This window comes from Sylvia atricapilla, chromosome 18, assembly GCF_009819655.1.
Source record: "Sylvia atricapilla isolate bSylAtr1 chromosome 18, bSylAtr1.pri, whole genome shotgun sequence".
In the NCBI taxonomy this organism is placed as follows: Eukaryota; Metazoa; Chordata; class Aves; order Passeriformes; family Sylviidae; genus Sylvia; species Sylvia atricapilla.
The window spans coordinates 7,138,896-7,162,569 of record NC_089157.1 but is presented as its reverse complement, the minus strand read 5'-3'; the positions used below and the strand labels follow the sequence as shown (position 1 = coordinate 7,162,569).

General features: G+C 41.2%; 1 protein-coding gene across 2 annotated transcripts; it reads right to left on the bottom strand.

Annotated features, from left to right (window-relative positions):
• Nucleotides 1–365: 365 nt before the first annotated feature.
• TOM1L1 (target of myb1 like 1 membrane trafficking protein) lies at nt 366–23,304 on the bottom strand. Of its 2 annotated transcripts, XM_066332152.1 has the most exons (15): nt 23,104–23,304; nt 22,938–23,022; nt 20,728–20,806; nt 14,633–14,782; nt 14,258–14,377; nt 12,667–12,774; nt 11,971–12,087; nt 8,968–9,101; nt 6,531–6,591; nt 5,054–5,168; nt 4,206–4,302; nt 3,669–3,747; nt 2,762–2,849; nt 2,417–2,489; nt 366–1,476 (listed from the first exon to the last, which is right to left on the bottom strand). In XM_066332152.1, the coding sequence occupies exons 1-15, from the start codon at nt 23,159–23,161 to the stop codon at nt 1,416–1,418; spliced, it is 1,425 nt and encodes a 474-aa protein (XP_066188249.1). In that variant the 5' UTR covers nt 23,162–23,304; the 3' UTR covers nt 366–1,415. The 2 variants fall into 2 exon arrangements, with proteins under 2 accessions (XP_066188249.1, XP_066188250.1); XM_066332153.1 differs by lacking the exon at nt 2,417–2,489.
• Between the last annotated feature and the right edge of the window lie 370 nt (nt 23,305–23,674).

Here is a 23,674-nt window from a genome sequence, read left to right as displayed (position 1 = left end):
ATCATGGATTACACTGGAACAGCCCAGTTTGATTTGTTACCCTTCACTGTGGGGGTTCTGCCAATATAACCTAACTGTAGGGGAAAATTTAAAAATCAATCCACCTCAAATCCTATTTTCAGCTGTTTCCTCAGGCAGCTGTCCACTGCAAATTTGCAAGGAAATGCGAGTAAAGCAACTCACCTTTTCACCTTGCTTAAAAAAACCCCAGAATTCTTCAAGGTTGTGTTTTGGATAGATGCAAGTTTTTCCAATGGTCCTGGCAGCAAACTGCACAGATGCACACTAAAATACTTCCACAATGCTACCTACACTTATGTTTCAGGGAATACACAAATACAGAAAAACTTCGAAGTGATGAGAGGTTACTTCTCAGTAAGCATTTGCTTTTATTTGGAGTTTTATGCTACAAAAATTGCAAAAGCAGCTGAGAACTTCTTATCCCTTAAACAGTTAACATAAGGAATGTTTAAAATGCAGTTATTTCACAAAAATTAGCTTATCTGGTATGAACATGAACTAAGTTCTCAAATTTTGTATCGGCTATAAATTCAGAGAACTACACCTGTTAAAGTGCACAGTTATATTCAGCATTAAAATAGATAAGGCACTTACTAAAAGGAAACAGTTGTTAACAGGATTAAACAACTTAATTAATGTGTAACTATTGCTCATCTGCATTGTAGATGATTAATTTTTCCTTCACCAGAACAATCTCTGCAGGGCAGGAACATTGAAAGAAATAATTGATCCTCCCTCCAATATTTACTGAGTAAATAAAAGCAACAACAACATAGGAACAAGCAGGTCTTTTTCTTGTTCTGTTGATTATGGATGACAGCACTTAATTATGGATGACCCAGCTTAGGTTCTTCCCAAGACAAAAATCCAACTATACTGCGGGTTTTTAAGAAGAAATTAAAAAGGAAAATCTGTATTAAGGATGTAGGAAAGTAACACTGCACATCTTCAGACATCTATCAAGGTGCCAATTCTAGAAAAAAAATACTTATATCTCAAAACCCTCTTGCAGATTTTTAGGGAGATGAACATAAGCAGTGAGGCTGAAAGAGAAACTGGATTCTGCAGTTCCTGTGAATGTAATGTCTTTTTTGTTTACTTGTGCTAGGTGTCAAGTGTTACTTCATACACAGGTGAATTTGGAAGTCACATTTTACAGGCCCCCAAAATACTTTAACCATGCAAGTGACCTTGAAGAACACACATCTGAACATTTAGGACAAATTGTTCAGGTGTAGAGCCAAGTAACTCTTCAACTTGCACACAGCTTAGTACTCCAACACTAATTACTGTGTCAAAATGCAAAACCTCTTCTGTTATTCACTTGTAGTTACAGGAAGCACTGCACAGGACCAGCACCAGAGAGTGTTCAGGAAAGGATTCCACCTCCACCTTCATTCTGTGTTCTTTTTAACTTCTGTCTTCAGCACAGCATCAATCTCTTCATAAATAGCTCTGAAAGAGGAGAAGCAGCGTGACTCCTACATCACATTTCTTTCTGACAAAATGCACCAGGGAAATCCTGCCCGAAGTTTACAGTGTAGTTTCTCTTGCAGGATGCCCAGGTTTCCCTGGAAACAAAGAGCCAGCCCTGCTCTGATGGTCTGGTTGTACATTTAATGAGGAACCTCTGGACATTGTCACTTTCGATCAAACAAGTTTGGGAACAGGACTGCAAAACACAAATGGCAAGTGCACCACTGTGCAAGTACTGCACTGGTAAAAAAAAAAATAATTCCAAAAACAAAGGAAGATTTGTTGAGATTTCCCTACCTCAAAATAGAATGGCTCTTTAGAAATAAGTTTTGTATAGATAGCTCAATTTTTTTTTTTTTACAATTTACTGTTAGAAAGGGGGGGGTTCTGCCATCTGTTAGGTTTTGTATTAGTCTGCTGCCTCACTGTTTTGGTGTTCTGGAGAGACACAGCATCCATTCTCTTTTGTAGTTTATATTTAAATTAAGGATTTTTTTTCATATGCAGTAGAAAAACATTCTTTTAAAAACACGACTGCTATGAACAGGAATTCTTTTGGTTACATTGTTCCAGAACTACCTATGCTGAAGTTCAGTCAGCTTCCTCCAGCAGGACTCTTGACCATATTTTCTTCACCTTTCTGTATCACTGGATAAGATTTTAGTAATTTTGATACAGCATTACTCCTCCATTTTTACAGATGCCAGTTAATGAGCACACTACAGTTTATTCCTTAATTGGCTATGCCAGAAATATTGGAAGAAAACATGCAAAATGCAACTGCTGTGATTTTTATCAATGATGCAGTCAGTCAGTCAACTCAGCTTAAGTAAAGAGGTCTATTTTTCCTCTCAGAAGAAAAAGCCATTTTGCCTTTGATACCTCAGAATTTTAAAATTCTATTTTAAAAGTTACTTACTCAGTGGGAGCCAAGGGATCGAATTCCATTATTTCATAGTAATGAGATGACTGTGACTTGCTCTTTGATGTAGCTGAAGAATAAAGACAGGCAGAAACATTCAGATTTAAATGAGAATGAAAAGCATGGTTACATGTTTTTTGTGTCTTCCTGAAAGTAGCACATTATCTGCTATGGATTCAGCTGGTTTACATGCCAAAATGAACAGATGTGTAATAGAATCCATGAGCAACACGGCTTTGTCAATGTTTGCTGCTGTTCCTAGTCACTGACAGCACTATGTAAAGGCCTTAAGTTCTAACAAGAAAATTAAACATGAAGGAGGTGATTTGCAGTATTTATTACCTGCTGGTGATGCTCCATTTGATGGCACAGTCTGTCCAGCCTGCAGATTTATTGGGTTCAGAGGCACTGGACTTAAAAGAGTCGTCAACTGTGGATGTCAAGAAAACAATGTATAAACAGATTGTTCTATGAGAATTGGTTTTACCTAACTTACATAATTTCTGACTTATCTTTAAACACTGACTTCTGCAGGTAAAATTACAAGGCAAACAATTAGCAACCCAGTTAATCTTCTTTCTCCACACAACCCTCAAAAGCAACATTTAGTGTTCTGTAGCACATTTGTATAATTTACTTCTGGGTGGCTTGTTCCACCACACAGATTCAAACATCTGCTTTTATTTGCAGTTTAAACTAAGAACTGTGCATATTTGTTTGGGGGCTGCTTCTCATCTTTTCTATTTCATACTGCCTTCATGACATTATCTCAAAGTCCCTTCAGATTCTTTCCATTCCTTCTGTCATGGGTGTTTCTCTGCAGCGTGACATTTGTCCTGCACTGTACTTAGGGTTTAAGTGATTTTTTGGTGGGCTGTATTTTTGTGGGGGCTTTGAGGTTTTTTGTATGTTTCTTTTTAATGTTGTATTTCAGAAATAAAGTACACTAGAGTAACATCATGGCAACAGGAGGAGATCTCAGCTTGCTTTGCATAGCAACGAATTAAACACAAGTAACAGAGCAAGTGCTTTCTGCAAATTCCCCTGGGATTGTGCTGGACCCAAGGGAACAGGCTTTCACATTAGCATCTGTGGCAGCAAAAGAGGAAAGTTGACCTGGTCACCAAGCAGAAAGGGCCACAGAAGAGATCTTTGCATCACACTTGGACAGCAGTTGGGGAAAATCCAGAGGTTCTCATTTGACAGCTTCCAGACAAGAATGATCATCCCAAACATGAGTATTACTCACATTGCTGTATATGTTCACATTGTTATATGTGTGTCCAGCTGGGGTGCTTAAACTATTGTTTTGTGCTTCAGCTGCAAATCTAGGAGAGAGCAATACATTGAATGTGAGTAAGAAATTATCAAAACTGTTTATTCTGATTTTTCCATTATTCTGATTTTTCCATTATTTTTCGGCTGGTCTGTCTTTCCTGTGTGTCACAATTAAAAGCAGCATGGGCAGAAGGACCAGTGTCCCATGCACATGGCCTCTTCTGTCCTGAACTCTTTTACTGACCTGTTTCATGTTTCTCCCTTTCCCTGCTGAAAGTCAGGTACATTTATGTCTATTTATGACAAAATAGTGATGCAGGCATAAGTGTATTTTGAACCCTCTCAATGTCTAGCACAGAGGGAATTTTCACTTGTTTTACTGGGCTAATATGTAAAAGTAGTAGATCTGTGTCCTTGGAGCTTCCTGTAATTCATTAGATGGATTACAGAGCACTAAGACCCCTAAGGATCTGTTACCATTCTCATTCCTTGACCACAGACTACTCACAAGGACTGATGAGCTTTTGTAGGAGTTGCTGAATCCAGCTGTGGGTAAATTGATGGATGAGGCCTGGCTTTATCTTCAGGGTGTGCAGATAGGCCATCTGAAATTCAAAACAATAATTAATGGTAATTTAAACATTATTATGCAAAAGTAGCTACTTGTAATTTGAACACTAAAAGAGTAAAGTTTTTGTTTGGAAGGCCTATAAGGAGTCTGAAATGAATTGCTGTTTATCACATGAAAGGCAAAGTTTTAATGACTGAAAAGTCTTAGATCCAAGATATTCATCTCTATATTTAGAGCATCAGCAGCACTCTACACGATAAATACCACTTAAAACTCTTATCACTATTTCTAACGGATTAAAATGGAATTCTAGGGATTTATTCCCAGGGGGACATTCAGACCTTTAACTTTAGTAAATGGACTTCTCTAAAGCAGGTAAAGGAGGCGCTTCTGCAAACAGTAATTCAGGGTACCTGAAGCCAAGTCTTTCTAACGCTCCTGAAAAAACTCCTGTTTCTTCCTGCCAAGTCTACAGAACAAGCAGCTACCAGAGTGTTTTACAGGCCTCACTGCAGCAGAAAACAGAGCAAGTTCTTTTGCTCAAATCCATATAGAAGGGGAAAAAGATTATTGCAAAAAATTACAGGCAACCTCGTAATACCTTGCGGTTTTGTTCCTATGGACACATTTCAATTCTCCTTTTAAGAAAATTTAAGGAACATCCTTACAGTTAAGGAGTATTTTTGTTTTCTTTCTTACAAGGAACTTCTTGATTCCTCCACTAAGCTCTTGTGGGTTTGTTTTAGGGAATTAGAGTGGAAGGGAAAGGGGCATTCACCACTTACTTCCTGAAGGAGACACTGCAGGGTCACTTTGTACCACTGCAGACACAGAAGATGGAGAATCTATAGAGAGGCCAAGCAGATCACTTGAGGGAGCAGATGGCTGTTTCCTGCACAGCTTAACATTTGAAAAAGAATAAGTTACTTGGGGTTTTTCCCAGTGTTTTTTTTTTTTTTTTTAAGGAATTTGCATAGCTTTAAACAAATTGCTGTTTTCACAAAATACAAACTTTTAAAATCTTAGTATTAAAAATTGTTAAGTATAAGAGAAGATCAGGACTCTGTGTGTGTGAAATATAGCTAATGAAACAAAATATGCATGTCCGAAAAGATCAATTTCAAAAAATAAAGAAAACCAGGTCTGAAGTAGAAAACAGAAAGGACTCAATTCTATAAAGCCATTCTGAACTTGTCTAGATACAGGTTTCATATTTATCTTCTGATCGATCCTGTACAACTCTTTTCATACTAACTTATGCTAATGAGATTCGATATGTACTCAGGAGATTGACTTTTTTTTCCAGTCTCATTTTGGATAGAAAAAAAAATAAAAATCAAAACCACAATTTTTCCAAGGACATAGAAAAGAGTTCCCTTCCTTTCTTCCGTGAATGCGTTGGAATTAAAAACGTAGCTAGCCAAAGGTTTAATAAAACCACATGCTTGAATCATACAGGTTTGGTAACACCAGATGAAAAATAAATAAATGAAAGATGCATTTTAAACTCAAGAGTCTCCTTAATAACATAAAAATGCACAGACTGCACCATTTGAATTACTAACTAACCCAACAGTTCATCCATTAAGCAAAACCATCGACGTACGTAACCAGAATGTAGTAATAGTGGCTTTTCAAGGAAAACAAGACCATCTTCTACCTTTTTAGTAATTGTCAGCAGTATTTCAGCATTCACAATGCATTTTTATGTCGAGTCCTAGATGACTGCAAAATTATGGCTTAGCAGAAGGTGAAATGTGCAAAACTACTTTGGGCAATATAATTAACAACCATAATTATCAATCAATAAAAGACAATCATTAAAGATTTGCTACAAGCCATTATTCACAATTCAGAAAAAGCTTTGACTAAGGAAAAAAAAAATCAATAGAAGAATTCTCAAAGTGCAGCAGTATTTCAGTCTCTAGATCATTAACAGAAAAGAACCTATGTTTTCTCATTTTTTGCATGGCAGATAATTGTGCTTAGCTGAAGAGGCAATAAACCAGCATTTGAATAGGTCTCTCATTTTTCATGCCCAGGCTTTCCTCTTAGATTTGACATTATTTGCTACTTTAGTTACATGAATTTGCATGAAATTCTGCAAGTGAGACTTTAGAAAAAAACAGTAAGAGTAGTGTCAGTCTGTAGTCTCCTGTCAGCTAGAGAATAAAATTCTGCATGTATCAGAAGTGCATTTGCACAAGGAAGAGCAAAAGAAATGTCTGCAGTCCTGCAGTTCAAGACTTCATCCTTAATTACCTCCTCCCGCTCCCGCTGTATCCTCTGGTTCTCCAGGAACCGAACTCTGTTCCGCGAGAACCTGTTGAAGGTGCACAGTTAAATGTTCATTCTTACATCCCTCTACAAAACGTGCTTCAGAAGAATATGAAACCAGTTATAATCAACTTTTGATTCTTGAAAGACTCCAGAAGCACCAAACAAACACTGCAGATGCTGTCTTTGGGGCACTTGTCTTTATGGGCAATCTGACTCCCATTATAGGGCTGGTATCTCTTGCACCAACATCAGCTGGTTTGTTCCTGGCCCCATGTTTGGAGACAGCCATCTGCTTGTTCCTGAACAAAACCAAGGCTCCTCTGACAGTGCTTTGTCTCTGTTCATACCAGGCAGGTGAACGTCCACTGTGCCAGATCCAGCTCCTTCTGACCTGAACACTCTTCCAGCTGAGCCCCAAGAAACCTTCTGTCCTCAGAGTTTTGGGCATTCCCTCATGCCCTCCCAAGACAGACCACACACCTATTCTGGCACACAGCCCTCTCATTAGTGCAGGCTTTGCAATATTTTTTTAAAAAATGGAAACAAACAAAATCTATCTGCATAAATATGTATGCACTAGGAGTGACAACAGTGCTACTGTGGGTCCAGAGCAGAGCCACATAGGCTACACTGAGCATCCAAAAGGTCACTGTGTTTCAGCACCAGGAGCCCTGAGTTATATGGACAGATGTACAGACAGTTTATCCAACTGCATTTGCTATTCAGGGTCACTGTATTAGGGAGGCCCAGAAAAAGAGTATACATGAATAAAGAAACAGTGGGAAAAAACCTTTCCAGCTGTAAAGCAGAAAGTTATTTATCTGAAATCCAGGAAGGATCAAGAAGCTGCAGAGACACTAGAGGGAGGCACTGTTACACACATGAGCTGTTGGTTACACAGTGGCGATTGCTCCGGATTTAATTTGGATTTTACATTAATAATCTGAAGCAGAAAATGCAGCATGACTCATCCCCCAACAACACACACAAAGTGAAGCAGATGCAGCTCTTTAAAATCAGTTGGCCCTTTACACACCACATTGTTCAGAGGGAGGTCCAAACAACAAATCTTCTGCAGCACAAAATTAACCAGACACATTTTTATCCTTATCCACTCTGAAATGCAATGGATCTGCACTCAGGAAGACCAGTACCATATAAACCAGAGCATTACATTACTAGAATACAGTAGTTTTTATTCAAATTAATCACTCTTTCCATTACTGTGTCTTTAGTGAGGAATTTGTTGAAGTATATCCAGAAGCTTCTATTCACAGTTTGAGGTTCCTGGCCCTCAATATTCATCACTTGTAACAAAATGTAAGCCCTCATCTGACTTCAGTGGATTTACACAAACGCTGAATAAAATTTCTTTTTTGCTTATTAAAAAGGAAAACCTCCTAAAGGAAGAAGTGAGCACATGGTTCTTTCAAAACAGCTGCTGTGAAATCCACCAACACTACAGTAGACAAGATTTAAGAGTAAATGAAAATTTAACGTTGTCATGATTAGGCCCAAAGTTTATGGCTGACACCTAATAGAATTAGTGATATATTCAGTGCAGCACTCCAAAGACAATTAAGAAAAAAAAAAAGATGGCTAAAGTCTATAAATTTGCTAAATTTAATAAAGAACAATTGCACTTGATGAATAATGATTCCTAGGACACCTTTTAGCCATGAAAGAGATCAACTTCTTAAGATGGAAGAGTACCTCCTGTTAAATCAGAGCATTCTCCATGAGTATACTCGTGATATTCTGGGAAACAACACTGGAATTTTAAGTTGAAAACTAATTTCAGTTTTGCCAGCATCCAGTCATGCTACCAGTGCTATAACAGACAAATAACCCAGGATGTCAAGAGGAGTACTGCTGTGCTTTCATGTGTGAAAGAAAGAAACATTTTCTGCTGTAAGACAAGCAGAACAGTATGTTTCAATCCAGCTGAGAACAGCAAGCAGCTCTCCTAAGCGTGCAATGAGGCAGAAGGCTGCTCTATGGCCAATTCCTGCAGTAAAACTGTCAAAATTGTTTAGAAAGAAGGACAAGTATTCTTTCCTGGAAGCACAGACACTTAACAGAGATAAGCACCAGCACCAAAGGATTTGGAGCAGCTGTTGACGAATTCACTGGACTCTGCCAAAAAGGGTGTCAAATTCCAAATTATTTTTGTGTGCCTCTATCTGATTTCCTGCCCATGCTGTTAGCTTTATGGCTTTATGCCACTCTAATGTTTCCTAACTACTCTCCTGAACCATTTCTGAAGTGTTTAGGAGGCAGCAAATACATAATTTTCTCTTTTTGCAATCATATTTCTTTTCTGAATTTAAGGATAAAATCTGTCTCCATGGGGAGGATCAACAAAAGTGCATTTATTCAGGTAGGATTCCAAATGTGAGGAGAGAGGCCCTGCACTTACCTTTCATGTCCCAGGAGGACATTATTCAGATCTTCATTTACTTGTATTAGCTCAACAATCACATCTTCATTCTCCACTGTCACCAACAATTCCATGATCCTCTCCTGCATCATCCGACAGGTCTTGTACAATTTCTGCCCGAGGCAAAGGAAGGAAAAAAAATTAAAAACCCTAACTGTGGTCTCTCGGTGTGTCAGTTCTGGAGATGAATGATAAGACACTCAAGCACTGCAGAATCACAGGTAGCATTCCTTAATTTACACAAACCACCCGGGTACCAACCATTGCAAATAGAACAATGTCCATCATTGTTGGAGATGTCTTCAATCTCTTCAATACAGGGTCACAGCTCCCACTATGGCATCACTCCTACACAACCCCTACATCTCAAATCACCTTCGTTTCTAAAGATATATGTGTCTCTAAAGCCTAAATTAAAAATTGCAAAATAACAAAGACCCCTCCTGAGTGATGTAGAGCCAATGTGATTTGATCCTGCTTGAAGCTGATTAAACTCAGCAGGACACTTGGACATAATCCTGTTCAACGTCTGCCTGAAGAAAAGACAATATTAGTCTAAAGGTCAGAAGCACTCTGTGACAAGTCTCAAGCTCCAACTAGTTTAAGTGGGAAGTCTGGATAAACTTAATCTATGGATTTTTGAGAAAGTAACACAAACCTTAGAGAATCAGCAGATAGGAGAATTATGAGAGTTTATTAGGCAGAATTTTGCATTATTGCCTGGTGAAGTGAAAGACAGTCTGTTTATATTACTTCTCTCTGCAGATTTTGCATGTTCAAAGGAACAAATTCTTTAGCAACAGGAACTTTAACTCAGCCAGCATTTTTTCTCTTTCACACTGCATTTGCAAATGCAGAGTAGCTCTGCTTAAAGAAACAAAACAAAACAAAAAAGGAGGAGAGGAAATGACTCTATTTGCACACTACTATTCAGAATCAAAGTGGTCTGATTTTTCCTCAAAAAAATACAATACTTCATGGAAAGCAATTATTTATTTTAAAAGAAATTTGCACCCCTTTGCTAAATCTGTGTCAGGATAGCAGAGTGCTGTACATTTCAGTACTGCATCTTCACAACCCAGGATAAAACACACAAAAAACATGGGTTCAGCCTAATGTCTGTAACTACATTTAAAACCTCTGTAACATCATATTTTATTACCTGATCCACATTTTAAAAAAAGTGTATTTCTTATGACTCCATTACACAGGCAAGTGTCAATACTCAAGAGAGAAAGGAATTGAGACCCTCATTTCAGACATGGATTTGTCTGAAAACTGGAGTTTTACATTGAGCCAATACATCTGTGCTAATTCTTACCAGCTGCTGATCTGCACCCAAATTCCTGAACATCCATCCACTATCTGTTCACTATGTCTATTCACCAGTACAAAAGTTTGTTACTCTTCTTGGCTGATCCTAAACTATTCTTTAACTACAATTATTGGCCAGCACACTATTTCCAGTGAAATATGATATCTTAAGCCTTGTCCAAAACAGGGTGGGGAGAGAGAGAAGCCTGGCCACTAATGAAGATAAAGAACGATAAACACATTACACAATGTGTAACAAGGTGGTCAAGTTCACCTTGTTACAGTTTTTATCAAGGGACTCCAGAGAATCTGAAGGACTAAAATCAATGTTTCAAACTCACTCAAAGTCTAAACAAGCAGCTTTTTCAATAAAGGATCTTGTTCTGTGACAACAAAAGTCCAATCCAAGCAATCCAGGTGGGGCAACAAACAAAAAGAGAATATTAAGAATAGTTCAAGGAACAGCCTGGCCATACCTGGTGCTTTACACCACTCCATGCACAGGCAAAAAGGAACAGAAAGAACAACAGTGAAAGGAATGAGTTTTCATTCACTCTCCCACATATGGAAACTCCACACCCTGTCCTCAACCTTTTGCCAACAATTTTATTACTGGGAGTGTCAAAAAGAATCCACTGGTTTACTGTGGGCAGCTGAATCTGTGCACCCACATACAAAAGTGCCACAGCAGGAGACAGAAAATAAAAGACAAACTTTTTCAGTTTCTCAACCTTGTCATGGGCTGAACAGAGATGGTCAAGCCTAATTAACCTGTGTATACTGCTGTATATTCTCCACAGCACTCAGTGAGGGTTCGTTGCACAGGAAAGTTTCTACACTGAGCAGGAGAAATGCACTCGAGGCTTGCAAAAATTAGATCAGTTCTTCAAAACACTAATTTTGGCAAAACTGCCAAAATGCTTCCTCATTGTAGCAGTTCGGAGGTAAGGTTAGAAACAGAAGGATGTGGTAGAAGTTTTTTAAGTTCTTGCAGACAACATAAAACCGAAAAGCTTCCATTAACATAGGTCACTACTGCAATGCTAAAGTAATACTGTACTTTGAATTTCTAAACTGGAAAAGGCAGCATAAGCACATAATATCACAGAAGGAGCATGTACAAGTTCACTGTCACATCATTGGACTATTGCAATACACTTCCTTTAGGCTACACTTTAAGAGCACAGAAATTCCTCTGTAGCACAGCAAGCTTCCAACCTTTGAGGTCACATACATAAAGCCAATGCTTCATATTCTTTACAGGCCCTCAGTCTGCCTCTAAGGGACTGGTAATAACAAAGAGAGCCCTGCAAACTCCAGGACGGATATGAGAGTGACACTCTGTCATCATCTATGCTCCAGCTGGAATGTTCTCGGGGCTGTTTGACAGAACATGCTCAACAGAGAATGCTCCATTATGAAATTCCTTTGCCACTGGAATTCCCTGGAGCTTAAATTTGCATTGCAAGCTGTATTGTCCTTTCCTGACTATCGAGATGTCAAGGGAAGGTGAAGGAGATGAAAGAAAGCTGAGCAAAATGAGAGACAGAAACCTGGTGTTGGGTTCCATTTGTCAATCTGAATCCAGATGTTAAAAAAACAAGATATGACACTTTAAAAAGCAACTATCAACAAACCAATAGCCCCTATGAATGAATTATCATGTACCTGTAAAAGATTCATATCATCTGGATTTTCAGAGCCAGGAACATTTTCTTTCAGTATTGATGACATGACCCTCACATTCATTTTTGCCATATCCAGTTCACTGTACAGCTTCCCAATCTGTTGGGATTCAACAGGAGAATATTGTGTAGCTGAACAGAGCAAATAGAATAATTCTTACCTCTAATACACACTTTCTTTCCCATTAGGTATAATATGGACTTAATTAGCAATATTTCACTCTGGTAACATGCCATGGAAATGAATGGAATTAGTTCAGCTTTTAAATGTGCACTCAAACTTTAAGATCCAAGCCTGATAGCACAACTTGTTTTCCTTGCAATTAATCCCTGCCACTGATATTACTGTTCCTCCTTATAGTTACAGGGCAAGCAGGAATGGAAGAGAACTGTCCCTTCCTTCCTCCTTTTTATAATAACCTCTTCACACAAGCCTTATGTGAAAGTTTGGCTTTCTCGCTTATCTCTGAACAAGCTTTTTTCACTTTGCGTAACAGCGTTCTAAGATGTGATTAGATATCCACACACTCGAGTAGTAAATCCCACAAACCTAAGGGCAGGAACCCAGAGCTACACCCTGTGAACTGAGGGCCCCTCCAGTGGCCCCCAGGCTGCTCAAATCACACTCTCACAGCCCATTTCAGATGGACCCACCCTCCCCAAAACTGCAGTGTCGCACCTGCTCCGGAGTCAGCAGCAACGTTGGGCCTGTGGGAAGAGGCAGCAAGGAACGTTTGGCAGGACTGGCAGAGGATGGGGATGACTTTGCACAAGGCTGGGGTGGAATCTGTGAAAACACAAAAGAAACAGAGCTTGGGTAGAACAAAATTCCAGCAGGCATCCTGCTGAGAGAGGAACATCTCTCAGACTAAACAACTGGGCAGGAGCTTCCTCATAATCAGCACTCCCAGGAAATTCGTCGAGCAAGACCTATTTACAAAAATAAATCTCATGCCTATTTTGGCATGAAACGAGGCTTGGAAATCAAATATCTTTAGAAAGGGTTAGCAAGTAAGTTCCATCAAAGGATAAAGTGAAAATGGCTCAAAAACGGGCTAGCAAAGAATAATTAAGCCATACAAGAGCAAAGAGTCCTTCCCAGAGTGTCCCTGCAATTTTGCAGTGAAGAACAGTTTGGAATGTGATCACACTTGGAGGCAGTAGAAGGGCTGGAGGGCTGAGTCTGGGTCTCCATTAAAAAGCAGGAATATCTGAGAAAGCTTCACCTGCACTGCATCTGAACAGACTGCTAAAAAAATTCAAATGTAAACTCAAGGCTGCACTACACACTACAAACCTTTCACTTCCTGGAGACTGAGGTAAAAACTCTGTTCAGGTCTGGTGAGACAAACAGAAGGTTTGCCACTGATTTTAACTGGCAAGTACATGAATTAGACAAAATAATCTCTAATGTACTAAGTGAGGGAAAAAATTAGTATCTATTGAGAGCATTCTTCACACAGCTTGTTCAAACAACCTTTAAGTACACGAGCTTTTGTGTACTCCACTATTCAACCAGCAGATCAAACCCAGAATAAATCAAAATTATTCCTGTCTGCAGTGATTACAGAAATCTAATTTTGTAACTGCAAGATTCCACGCAGTGATGGATGGCTTTCACACTGCCCAAAGCTCTTGTGAAAATTCTTCTTCTTAAAAAAAGAAATCTAGAAAGAAAGGCATTAAACCATGTACCGTATTTTCAGCTGCTGTACAATGTTCAAGCCATACTTATATTTAATGTCCTAAATGCCACACAATACTACCTATGACATAGGCTTAAATAACACTTACTGTGCAAAGCTGGAGAGATACGCAGACAATCATCTTTTCTTATAGATTTCTACATCTCTCCGTTTAATCTTCAAGATGGATGATGCTCTTATTCCAACAGTACCTGTTTTTGTGAAAACCTTACTCATTTTTGTTGAGGCTTTCAGAAGCTGACAAATTTGGAGCACTAAGCACTCATTTATTTTAAAGTAAACAGCATGCACAAATCTTTGAAAGTCTCAAGACAGAGATGCTTCATTTCTGAGAACATACCCATGAATCTGTACTTGGAAATGAAATAAACTACTATATAGGTCAGGTTTCTTTGTTGGTACCTTCGCTGTTATAACTGAAACTGATTCTTGCGCACGTGCTTAAATAATCTGGTCATATTCTGCCCTGAAGCATTTAAATTAAAAAAACCCAGATCAAACATGCCTTCTGTGTCCCATAAAATTAACACATCCCATTTCTGAAGTGTCCTTGTATAGCCTCACCTTAGATCGACTACTGCTGGTGTCAGAGGATGGAAACTCCACTCCTTTCTTCAGCAATTCTATGTAAACTTCTTTTACTTCACTCACATCCACCATCCCTCGAAAACCTCGTGCCCAAACCTAGTTTTGAAATATCAGGGACAGTAACATAAAGGGTCAGTCAGTGGTCAGACAAATGCTTTTGAAACTTGTGGTCCTAAAGACAAATCATTCCCTTCTTCCACTCTGGTAACTCTATTCAGTGTAACAGGACCCGTAATAGCTCCAGGGTTAAGGTCTGCTTTCAGAAAAGCATCCCAGGACTTAAACAGGCTGCACAATTAAACATTTCCCACATGGCAGAGACTGTGAACACCCAGTTTACTCTCAACTCACCATGATAAAGGTCAGGATTTTCTCCTGCATGTCAATGGGCAGGTTGTATCTTGGGTTCAGCAGTTTCACCAGCTTATCTTTGCAGAAATCCTTCTTCACAGCTAAAGACTGGAATCTTGGGCCACAGTTCTCCATACACATCTCAAGCAGCTGCGCACACAAAAAACCTTGTGTTACACAAAGAACTGGGGGGGGAAAAAAACCCACAACTTGGTGGCTTTTGTTTCTTTTTGTTTGTTTCAAGGAGTTATGGGGAAGAGTAGGAATGGATATGAACAGATATGAACTCACTAGAATGCCTGATGAGGTCACCAGGGAAAGAGCAGCTCCCTGTGTGCTCTGTTATACCTGCAGAGTCCAAAGGAGCTGTGCCAGCCAGAGTGACACTGTTTTTAACAGAGGAGCATAGTCACACTTGTTTCTATGTCACAGCACTTACTGAACATAAGGTACCTTAACAGCAGGAAATCTCCCTATATGTTAAAAAAATTATTTGCATGGGTTCAGCAATAGAATTAATTCACTGCCTAGTACATAGGTACCCTGGTGTGACAGATTCTGAAGGTCTGCAAGAGAAGAAATTCAGACTACTAAATGTCTATCCTCTAATCTGCCCTGTAAGTGAGAGACTAGTGATAAAATAGGAAAGAAAAAATTCACCAACTTGGAGCACAATTCCTGCATGCGTTTCAAAGGTCACATTGATTTGAAACAGATGAACTGAAATGTTCCAATTGTCAGATTCATCTTTATGAAGGAAGTCTACTTCCAAAACTCTGCATCAAGTGCTTAGAGTGGGATCCCTGCAAGCACCATGCCTGCCCTATCAAACACAGCAGGAGGTGGTAGGACATAATACTTCTCCCTTGTACATCTGGAGGTGGCTGATTACAATTCCCATTTTGCAGAAGGGATGTCAAAAATTGCCATTACATCCCAGTCACCTGGAACCATGAACTTGACATGAAACTGGGGTGAATCAGATCAGGTGCAGAATCAGGAACAGAACTCATCTTGCCTGGCCCAAATCTGAAGATGGATCATGATCCACACAGGGAAAAATGGTCACTCTTGTACTTTTTTCTCCTCAATTGTAGCTTTATCTTCCCTCCCAACATAAGAGGGAAGATAGAAAGGTGAAAGAAAAGGGCTGACATTAACAAAAGGCTTCAAAATGCCATGTGTTTTGAGACAAAAGTTCCTCTGAATCATGTAACAGACAGGACATATTCTCAAAAGGATACACATACTTAAAGGGATGATATTGTGATCTCAATAAAAGTAGGTTAAATATACTTTCCTATTCAGAGCAGACTACATTCACTAAATGAAATCATTTTAGTAACTCATTTTCCAGCCTCAAGACTCAGGGATTTTTCTCTCAGTGAGGTCAGAAACTTACAGAAGAACAGGTTTAAGACCGGAAGAAAATGTATTGCCAAAATGAAAAGAGGGTGGATTGGCAGGCTGCTGTGCAAAAAGCTAAATGAAAAATAATTACAAAAACATCTTGGCTCAAAACATTACTTTTCATAGAGAGGACATGAAACCTACACTAATAAGCCAAGTCATTTGCCTGTGCAGTACTTCAAAGATGCTTTGTGTAAAATATTTTCAACCCAGTGCATGGGAAACTTGTTATACTACTCCCTACTATTAATTCCATACTTAGGGGACTGAGTATTTACCTGCTGAATGAAAGTACTGAATTAATGCTCTGGATCCTCCACTCAGTTATGCCAGCCCAGCCCACTCACTCAGGGTAAAACTAAGCTGGTATAAGAAAACCAAGAATTTGACTCAATTATTTTTAAGCGGACTAATAATGAAAAAGCCACTTTCATGCTAATAACACCTTTCATTAGAATTTCAGTATGAGTATTTATCCTGCAAATGGGACTCCAGTGCAAATAGGATTTCACAGTCCCAAGCAATTCCACTGGAAGGAACAGATCCAAGCTGGCCAAGCCAACCACTGCTCCACATAGCACAATGGAAACTCAGCAGAAACACGTTTTAATGGTGAAACTGGCAAATTAACTTCAATCAAACCATTAAAGTTCCTGTCAATGACAAACAGGATGTGAGAGGTGTTGGAATTGAGAGAGCTGCTGTGTTCCAAGATAACTGATCTAGGAGATCTGCACTGAGCAAAAAAAGGCAAACTGTGTAATCCAAGGCCTCTGCTTCACAGGATTGAATCACAGAACTAAAATGATGAAAGCATCTACAGAGAGGTGAAGCCAAAATGTGAAGCAGAAACAAAAAACAGGAGAGGTTGGTGAGTATAACAGAAAGTCAGCCATGTTCCTTATCAACAGAGTCCTCACTCAGATTTCAGGACTCACTGCACATCTAAAGCAGCCAGGTTTGGTCCCTAAAGCTGAGCAATGGGCACAGCTTATGAGGGACACTCCTCAGACCCAAGATGACTGCAAGAAAACCCAGATTAAAAGTTTGCTTCTTAAAACTTCTGACTCAAGGGGAACAAGCCATTAATCCATCTCCAGGATTACACTCCACTGAACACATCCTGATGCCTGCCCAGCTGAGGTTTGGAAGTGCAAGATGTTGTTTCCAAGGCCAGCATTTAAACCAAACCGGTATGAGCAGCTCTTTCAGCTGCCACTCACCAATTGCAGTGCAGGGACTGGGTACACTTTGATCAAAGTTCAGCATTTCAAAAACACTCAATTTTTAGAAGTCTTGTGTTTTTCAGATTTCACATTTCAAACGCTGAGATTTGGATTTCTTTTGCCCCCCCACTCAATGTCCTCTTCTTCTTTATCACCATATACCATAAAGTATAATAAAATAGAGTAGTACTCTTTTAATTGAGGAGCTGGAGGACTCTCTCATGCTTTTGTTTTTTAGATCCTCTGCTTAGTGAAATATTAACTTAACAAACTAAAATCTGAAGGCCACATATGACATGGTAAATCTTTTCTGCTTGGGAAAAATTATATACAATTAAAAGGAAAAGTGAAAATATTCTTAGGAAAAAATACCCATCAAAATTTAATTCTAAGCAATTATAGAATGGCTTATGTTGGAAGGGACCTTAAAGATCAGCTAGTTTCAATTCCCCTGCCATTCACTAGATCAGGTTGCTAAGAACCTCATCCAACCTGGACTTGAATATTTCCAGGGATGGGGCATCCACAGTTTCTCTGGTAAAATTACTTCCTGTAAAATATTTTCCAACAATGTAATACAGAGGTGAAACAGTAATTTAATCTTAAATTTCTGCCCACTGCTTTGAATGCAGGAGTGAGAGGGAGACATTCACTAAAGAATTTCCCCATGTGCTCTTCAGTTCCTATGATCTTACAGGTATCAGAACTGGGGCACTGCAGCAAATGCCTTACAAAACCAAGGGAGATCTATGCAGGCAACTGAATAGCTGTTTCAGTACTCATTACATAAACAAAATTTACGTATCTAAAGTCTACCAGCAATAAAAAGGTCAAGTAACACACACACAGTCTGTTGGAATCTTGCCTGAAAGGTCTAATCCTTTCCACTGTGATTGCACAACCACCAGTGCCAGCCCTGATCTCTCAGTGTTATCAAAGGCTGGGCATGAGGCAACTCCATGGCCTGACACAAACACCTCCATCCATGTGACTCCACAGGATCTTCAGCACCTCAGAGCACCTGAAGCCAAGCCTCAGCCAGCACATCATCCAGCTGGCACTCAGCCTTCTTCCTCCAAGTAAATAAAGCATCATCCAAGAGTGAGGAGGAGGAACACACTGTTGAGATTTAACCCATCTCAGGAACAGAATCAGGGCTAACGTGCAGTCGAGCTGCTTCCATGAAGATTTTCACATTGCTCTCTGTGTGTATCCTCTGGGAATGAGCTCCTTAAGCTGCTTGATTAGAAATACTAAAGTCAAGGATGTCAAGGTCAAATAGACAGAAGTGGATCAAAGCGCACTTCTAAAGAAATGTGATTTGTAGATACTCCTTAGTTTGATCTAATGCAGGTAGGAGAGACAATCTGATGTAGTCTCAAAAGCTAGAGGACCACATTTACTGTAACAAATACAGGCACTAACAGTTCATCCAAAAAGAACCCTTAATTTTGCAAAACTCTGGGAGGAAAACAATTTTTAAGAGATGAGAGTTGCACAGGGAGGGAAGGGCTTGTGTTTTGGGAATTGAAAATTATTTCTCTTTTTCCATTTGCAATGAATTGCTGTTGTCATCTAAGCATTTCAAAATGGAAAACAGGAACAATTTCATTAAGGGAATTAAGAAGATAAAAACAGAAGATACAGCACATAGGAAGAGTGATGTGGGAAAGGTAAAAGCCACACATGGCCAGCAATGAGATCATCAAAGGAAAGATTTTACACATGCTGAAATTACGGCAGTACTGGTAAAAAAAAAAAAAAAAAAAAAGGAAAAAAGCCAGAGGGAGAAGCAAAGCATAGAAGATCTTACATAACAACTGAAACTGTAAAGAGAGAGAGAGTTAGAGGAAAGGCTGGAACTTATTCAAATAAAAAAAAAGAGTACACAAGATTAAAGAATACAGGGAGAAGAAATCTGCAAACGGAAAACAGCAGCTGGGCTAAGAGGATGGGATTGTCTGGCAAGTTACAGATGTGCAGGGGAGTGGGTGAGGACAGAGAAAGGGGCTGGAACAGGACAGAAACTGCAATCCCATCTGAGCCTTGCACGCTCCATCTGCAACATTATGAGCTTCCAGGTCAGTGTGATAAAGTTCTTCCTTGGACAGACCTGGAACAAGATCCTTCTCCCACTTTTCCACACTCAAAAGCTGTAATGTCACCTTGGGTATACCTGCACTGTAAATACCCAAGGAACAGCTCCCAAACCTAAACCCTGGGTTATCAGCAGACTGTGTCAGATAATCAGAACAGGACCTTGCTGCACCAAGGGCTGCAGGAGACAGACTGATACAGGGATTGCAGGTACAGTGGAAACACAGTGTTTCCATTATGCAAACACACAAAAATGTGACTCACGAGACAGTGGAGGAGGAAACCAGGGAAGGAGTGCGGAAACGGAGTGAGCTGAAGGTCTATATTGACACGTTTAACAATTATCTGCATCTCCAACTTGTCAGGAGACATTTGGGCAATTGCTAAGCGACCTACAATTTGGCACTATCTATCACCCATCTTTTTTAATCACTTCTCAGCACATCTTGATATAGATAATGGTTTTGCACAACAAATACCAAACCCATGAGTAATAGTACTCAGCGATGCAGACAGGCCTCTAAAACCTCAAAAAAGGAAATGGTGAAGAAAATACTCCTAGCCAACTAACAAGACTAAAATCCTTAAGAACTTAAAATACAAAATATATGACTCTTGCCACTCTTGCACTATTGGTAGTCAAGAGTAATTCAAGTCAGAAACTCAGCGCTTAGGACAATATTAGAACTTCCTGCATTAACATACTCCAGTAAATCTTAAATTGACTGAAATCACAACAGCTCCCCAAACCCTGGGGCAGCTCAGGACCACTGTCAGATTCTAGAGGCCACGTTATGTCAAGTGAGGATATTCCCAGACACTCCAACCTTCAGCCACAACACCTGAATTTCACACAGCTCACCCTGCCTCTTGTTCCCTTACTTAACTCACCATGGTTACATTTTCCTTTAAGTTTATCATTTATATGTGATAACATTTCCTTTTACCAAGCAGGTATCACACATTCCACCACGCTGCACACTGTGTTTAGTTTTACTAAGATGAGCACCACAAGGTGAGTAATAGGATGGTCAAATGCAGCTTTTATGTAATATCCTAACCTCTGTGTCTTTCACAAACAGGTGGGGCTCTCACAGAAGGCCAGTGACTAAGAATTATCCCACTTTTACACAGAACAAGTTAGCTCTCTCTCTCTCCCCCCCACTCCAGAATTTGCATCATCCAGGAGTCCATGGAATGCCAGCAAACCATCTGATCTGCACTGTGGCAGTGCTGTACACACAAACAACAAAGACTGAAAACATCCTGGAGAGTTGTGTCAGGGATAATTTGCATGCCACCTTATCGTTTAGGCTGTTTACCTTCTTAGTGTCTAATTAATATAAACATAGCTGTACTTACAGACAAGGTAAGCCTGATCTCCTTGTGGTTACAGTTTTTTGAAAGCTTCTTCTTCAGTGCTTTAACAGCATCTTTAGGCCTGTGACAAGAAGTAGAAGAGGAAAAAGTTACCAGTGAAGTTTTCTAGTTCATCATTTCATCCAAGAAACAAAAATACCAGCCTGAGATATGGGACCAAATCCACCCCTGTGTTTACACCCACATAAAACCAGAGCAATTGCCCCATTGATTTCAGCAAAATCTCTTCAGCACTGAAGTAGAGCAACAAAGCAGTAAATCAGGTTTGTTACTGCAGACTGTGCATTACACCAGAGACTCGTGCAGAGAAATAAAGTTATTCTCCTCTCCAAAATCTGCTCCAAAATGATATTTTTCCACTGTTGTACAATACAATTACTTATCTAGCTCTAATTGCCATGAAAGGAACTATCAATTGCCAGATGTATCAAGAGTTGACTGGTAGCTTTCATGTATGATGCAATTAGAAAATATTCTCCTGGGAGTGCTGTCAGGAGTAGGGGTGTCATGGATAACTTCCAATCTTATAATTGCAGGATGCACTTAACTCATCTGAGTAATTACCACGGATGGATGGATGGACAACCCACTTCAGCCCAGAGACAGGGGCATTTCTAACCCAGCCATTTTCATTTCTATATATACACCCCATATCGTTTAACTATCAGCGTAGGAGGAAAAGGGAAGATGGTATCAAGGTTATCACGTGTGGGAAGAAGTTTTGCCTCATTAATATGGACTAACTATAGTGTACAATTATTAGGGTCAGCCCAAAGCTCATGATCAACATAAACAAGATGTCCTAAGGTCTCTTTAGGATCTCTCTAGAATCTAAGATGGAGCAATAGGCCCAAATACAATGTTTCACTAAATAGAAAAAATAAATCATTGAAAGCATTTCAATGAATGGAGTTTACCATTCTTGCATATCTTAGTTTGATGAGACGTATACTTCATAAAAAACCAGAAGACATTTCTCTATTTTTCTTAATCCTATGCCATACCCAGGCACATCAGTCAAGCATCAAGTGATAGATGGGAGCATGAGAGTGAAGTTTCCCTTGCAGAGGGCTGTGCTACAATTCCACTCCTGCTTGCTTCCCTCACTGAAGCATCTGGAAATGCTCCGGTTAGGAGCTGGATATTGCATTAAAATAACCATTTGCCTAATTAGATGCAGAAGTTCTGCTGCTCCTACTATCCTGTTACAGACTGTGACTAGTAGTAGCTGCCTAGGAGGAAGTCACAATGAGTTCCTCTGCAAGCCTAAGTCGTGCACAAGAGGAAACAGTTTATTAAATAAAGGCTCTGTTGCATGGAAACTTTACATAAAAACTAACACTGAGGGTCAAAGCTGCTGTTGCTTATGGCAAGAACCAGAAGGAAGTAATTATTATTAACATTCCAAGCACTAAGAGCCACGGGTGAGAGTGTGGAATCCAAAACAATGAGAGGAAAGAAAAGTTGATGCAGAAAAAAAAAAGACACCTGTGCAGAAAGTAAGCCATACCTCATTATTCTGGAAAAAACTCTTCAGGTAGTGTTAAATATACCACCGCTAGAATGAATTCTAGCAATGCAATGGCAGACCTTACATGAGAACAAGTTTCCTTTTTTCCCCTTTTTACGGAGGAAACGAGGACGCTCAGAGCAGCAGGTGGCTGAGCAGAGCTGGCTGTGGCCGCTCAGTGGAAGGGACCGGCTGAGTCCCGGGAGCCCCGGGGACACACCGGGCCGGGATGGAGCCCACGGCACACGGTCCAGCCCTTGCTTCCCCCGGCTGAGCGGCACAGCCCGGCCCAGGCACGGCACGGGGGGAACGCCACGGCTAAAACCGAGAGTTTTAAATAGCGTTATAGACACCCGAGTGCTCAAAGCCTTTCTCCAGGTGCCTCTGCAGAGCACAGGGTACCCGTTCAGCCTGCCGAGCAGTACAGCCTGTACAAAACACGCCACGCTCAGGTGAGAAACCTTTGTCACCGCCTTTCTCCAGCGTGTGTCTACGGGGAAGAACCTCCGAACCTAATCCCCCAAAATCCCGCGCCAAGGCAAAGCTTTTCCTTGGGAGCTAAAGCTCTCCGTTCCCTGCGCTGTTCTGTTTCGGGTCACTCGGCACAGCTCCGGCCGCTCGATGTGGTCGCCGTGCCCTGGAGCCGCCTCCGCACCGCGCTGCCCCCGGCCCGCTCGCTCACCCCTCCTCTGTGGCGTTGATCACGTCGCAGATGTGCATGAACTGTCCCCACTCCTCCGTCTGCAGCGACCCGAGCGTCGCCCGCTCTGAAAGGCCAAGGGGAGCCGAGGGTCAGCGCTCGGCGGGGACGGACGGGGCGGCGCGGGGGCACCGCTGGGGCTACTCACCGACCAGGCTGCCCACGGCGGTGCCGAACGGGTCCCTCGGAGCCTTGCCGAAAGCCATGGCCGCTGCCGGCAGCGTCCCGCGGGCTCTGCGGGGCAGCCCCAGCCCCAACAGCCCCAGCCCCGCCGCCGGATCCGGCCGCTCCCTCCCGCCCCGCCGGGCGCTCCCTTCCTGCGCTCGGGCGGGGCCGCCTCCAGGTGCTGCCGCGGCCCCTCGAACCCGATCCCGGCACCGAACCGGCCCCGCCCCGCCCCACCCGGGCATCCCCCGGGATAGGGCTGTCCCGGACACCCCCCAGGACACGGCAGGGATATCCCTGGGTCGGGCTCCCACCGGGGGCATTCCCCGGGATAGGGCTGTCCCAGACACCCACCGGGACACGGCAGGGATATCCCCGGGCCGGGCTCTCCCGGACACCCACCGGGACACAGCAGGGATATCCCCGGGCCGGGCTCCCCCAGACCGGGGATCAGCGGGGTCTCGGAGGCTGATCTCGGTGGCCGGGGGCTCCGGCAGCCCAGGCGCCCCCGGCAGAGCCGCACGGACGGCTCAGCCCCTCGGCCTGGCCCGGAC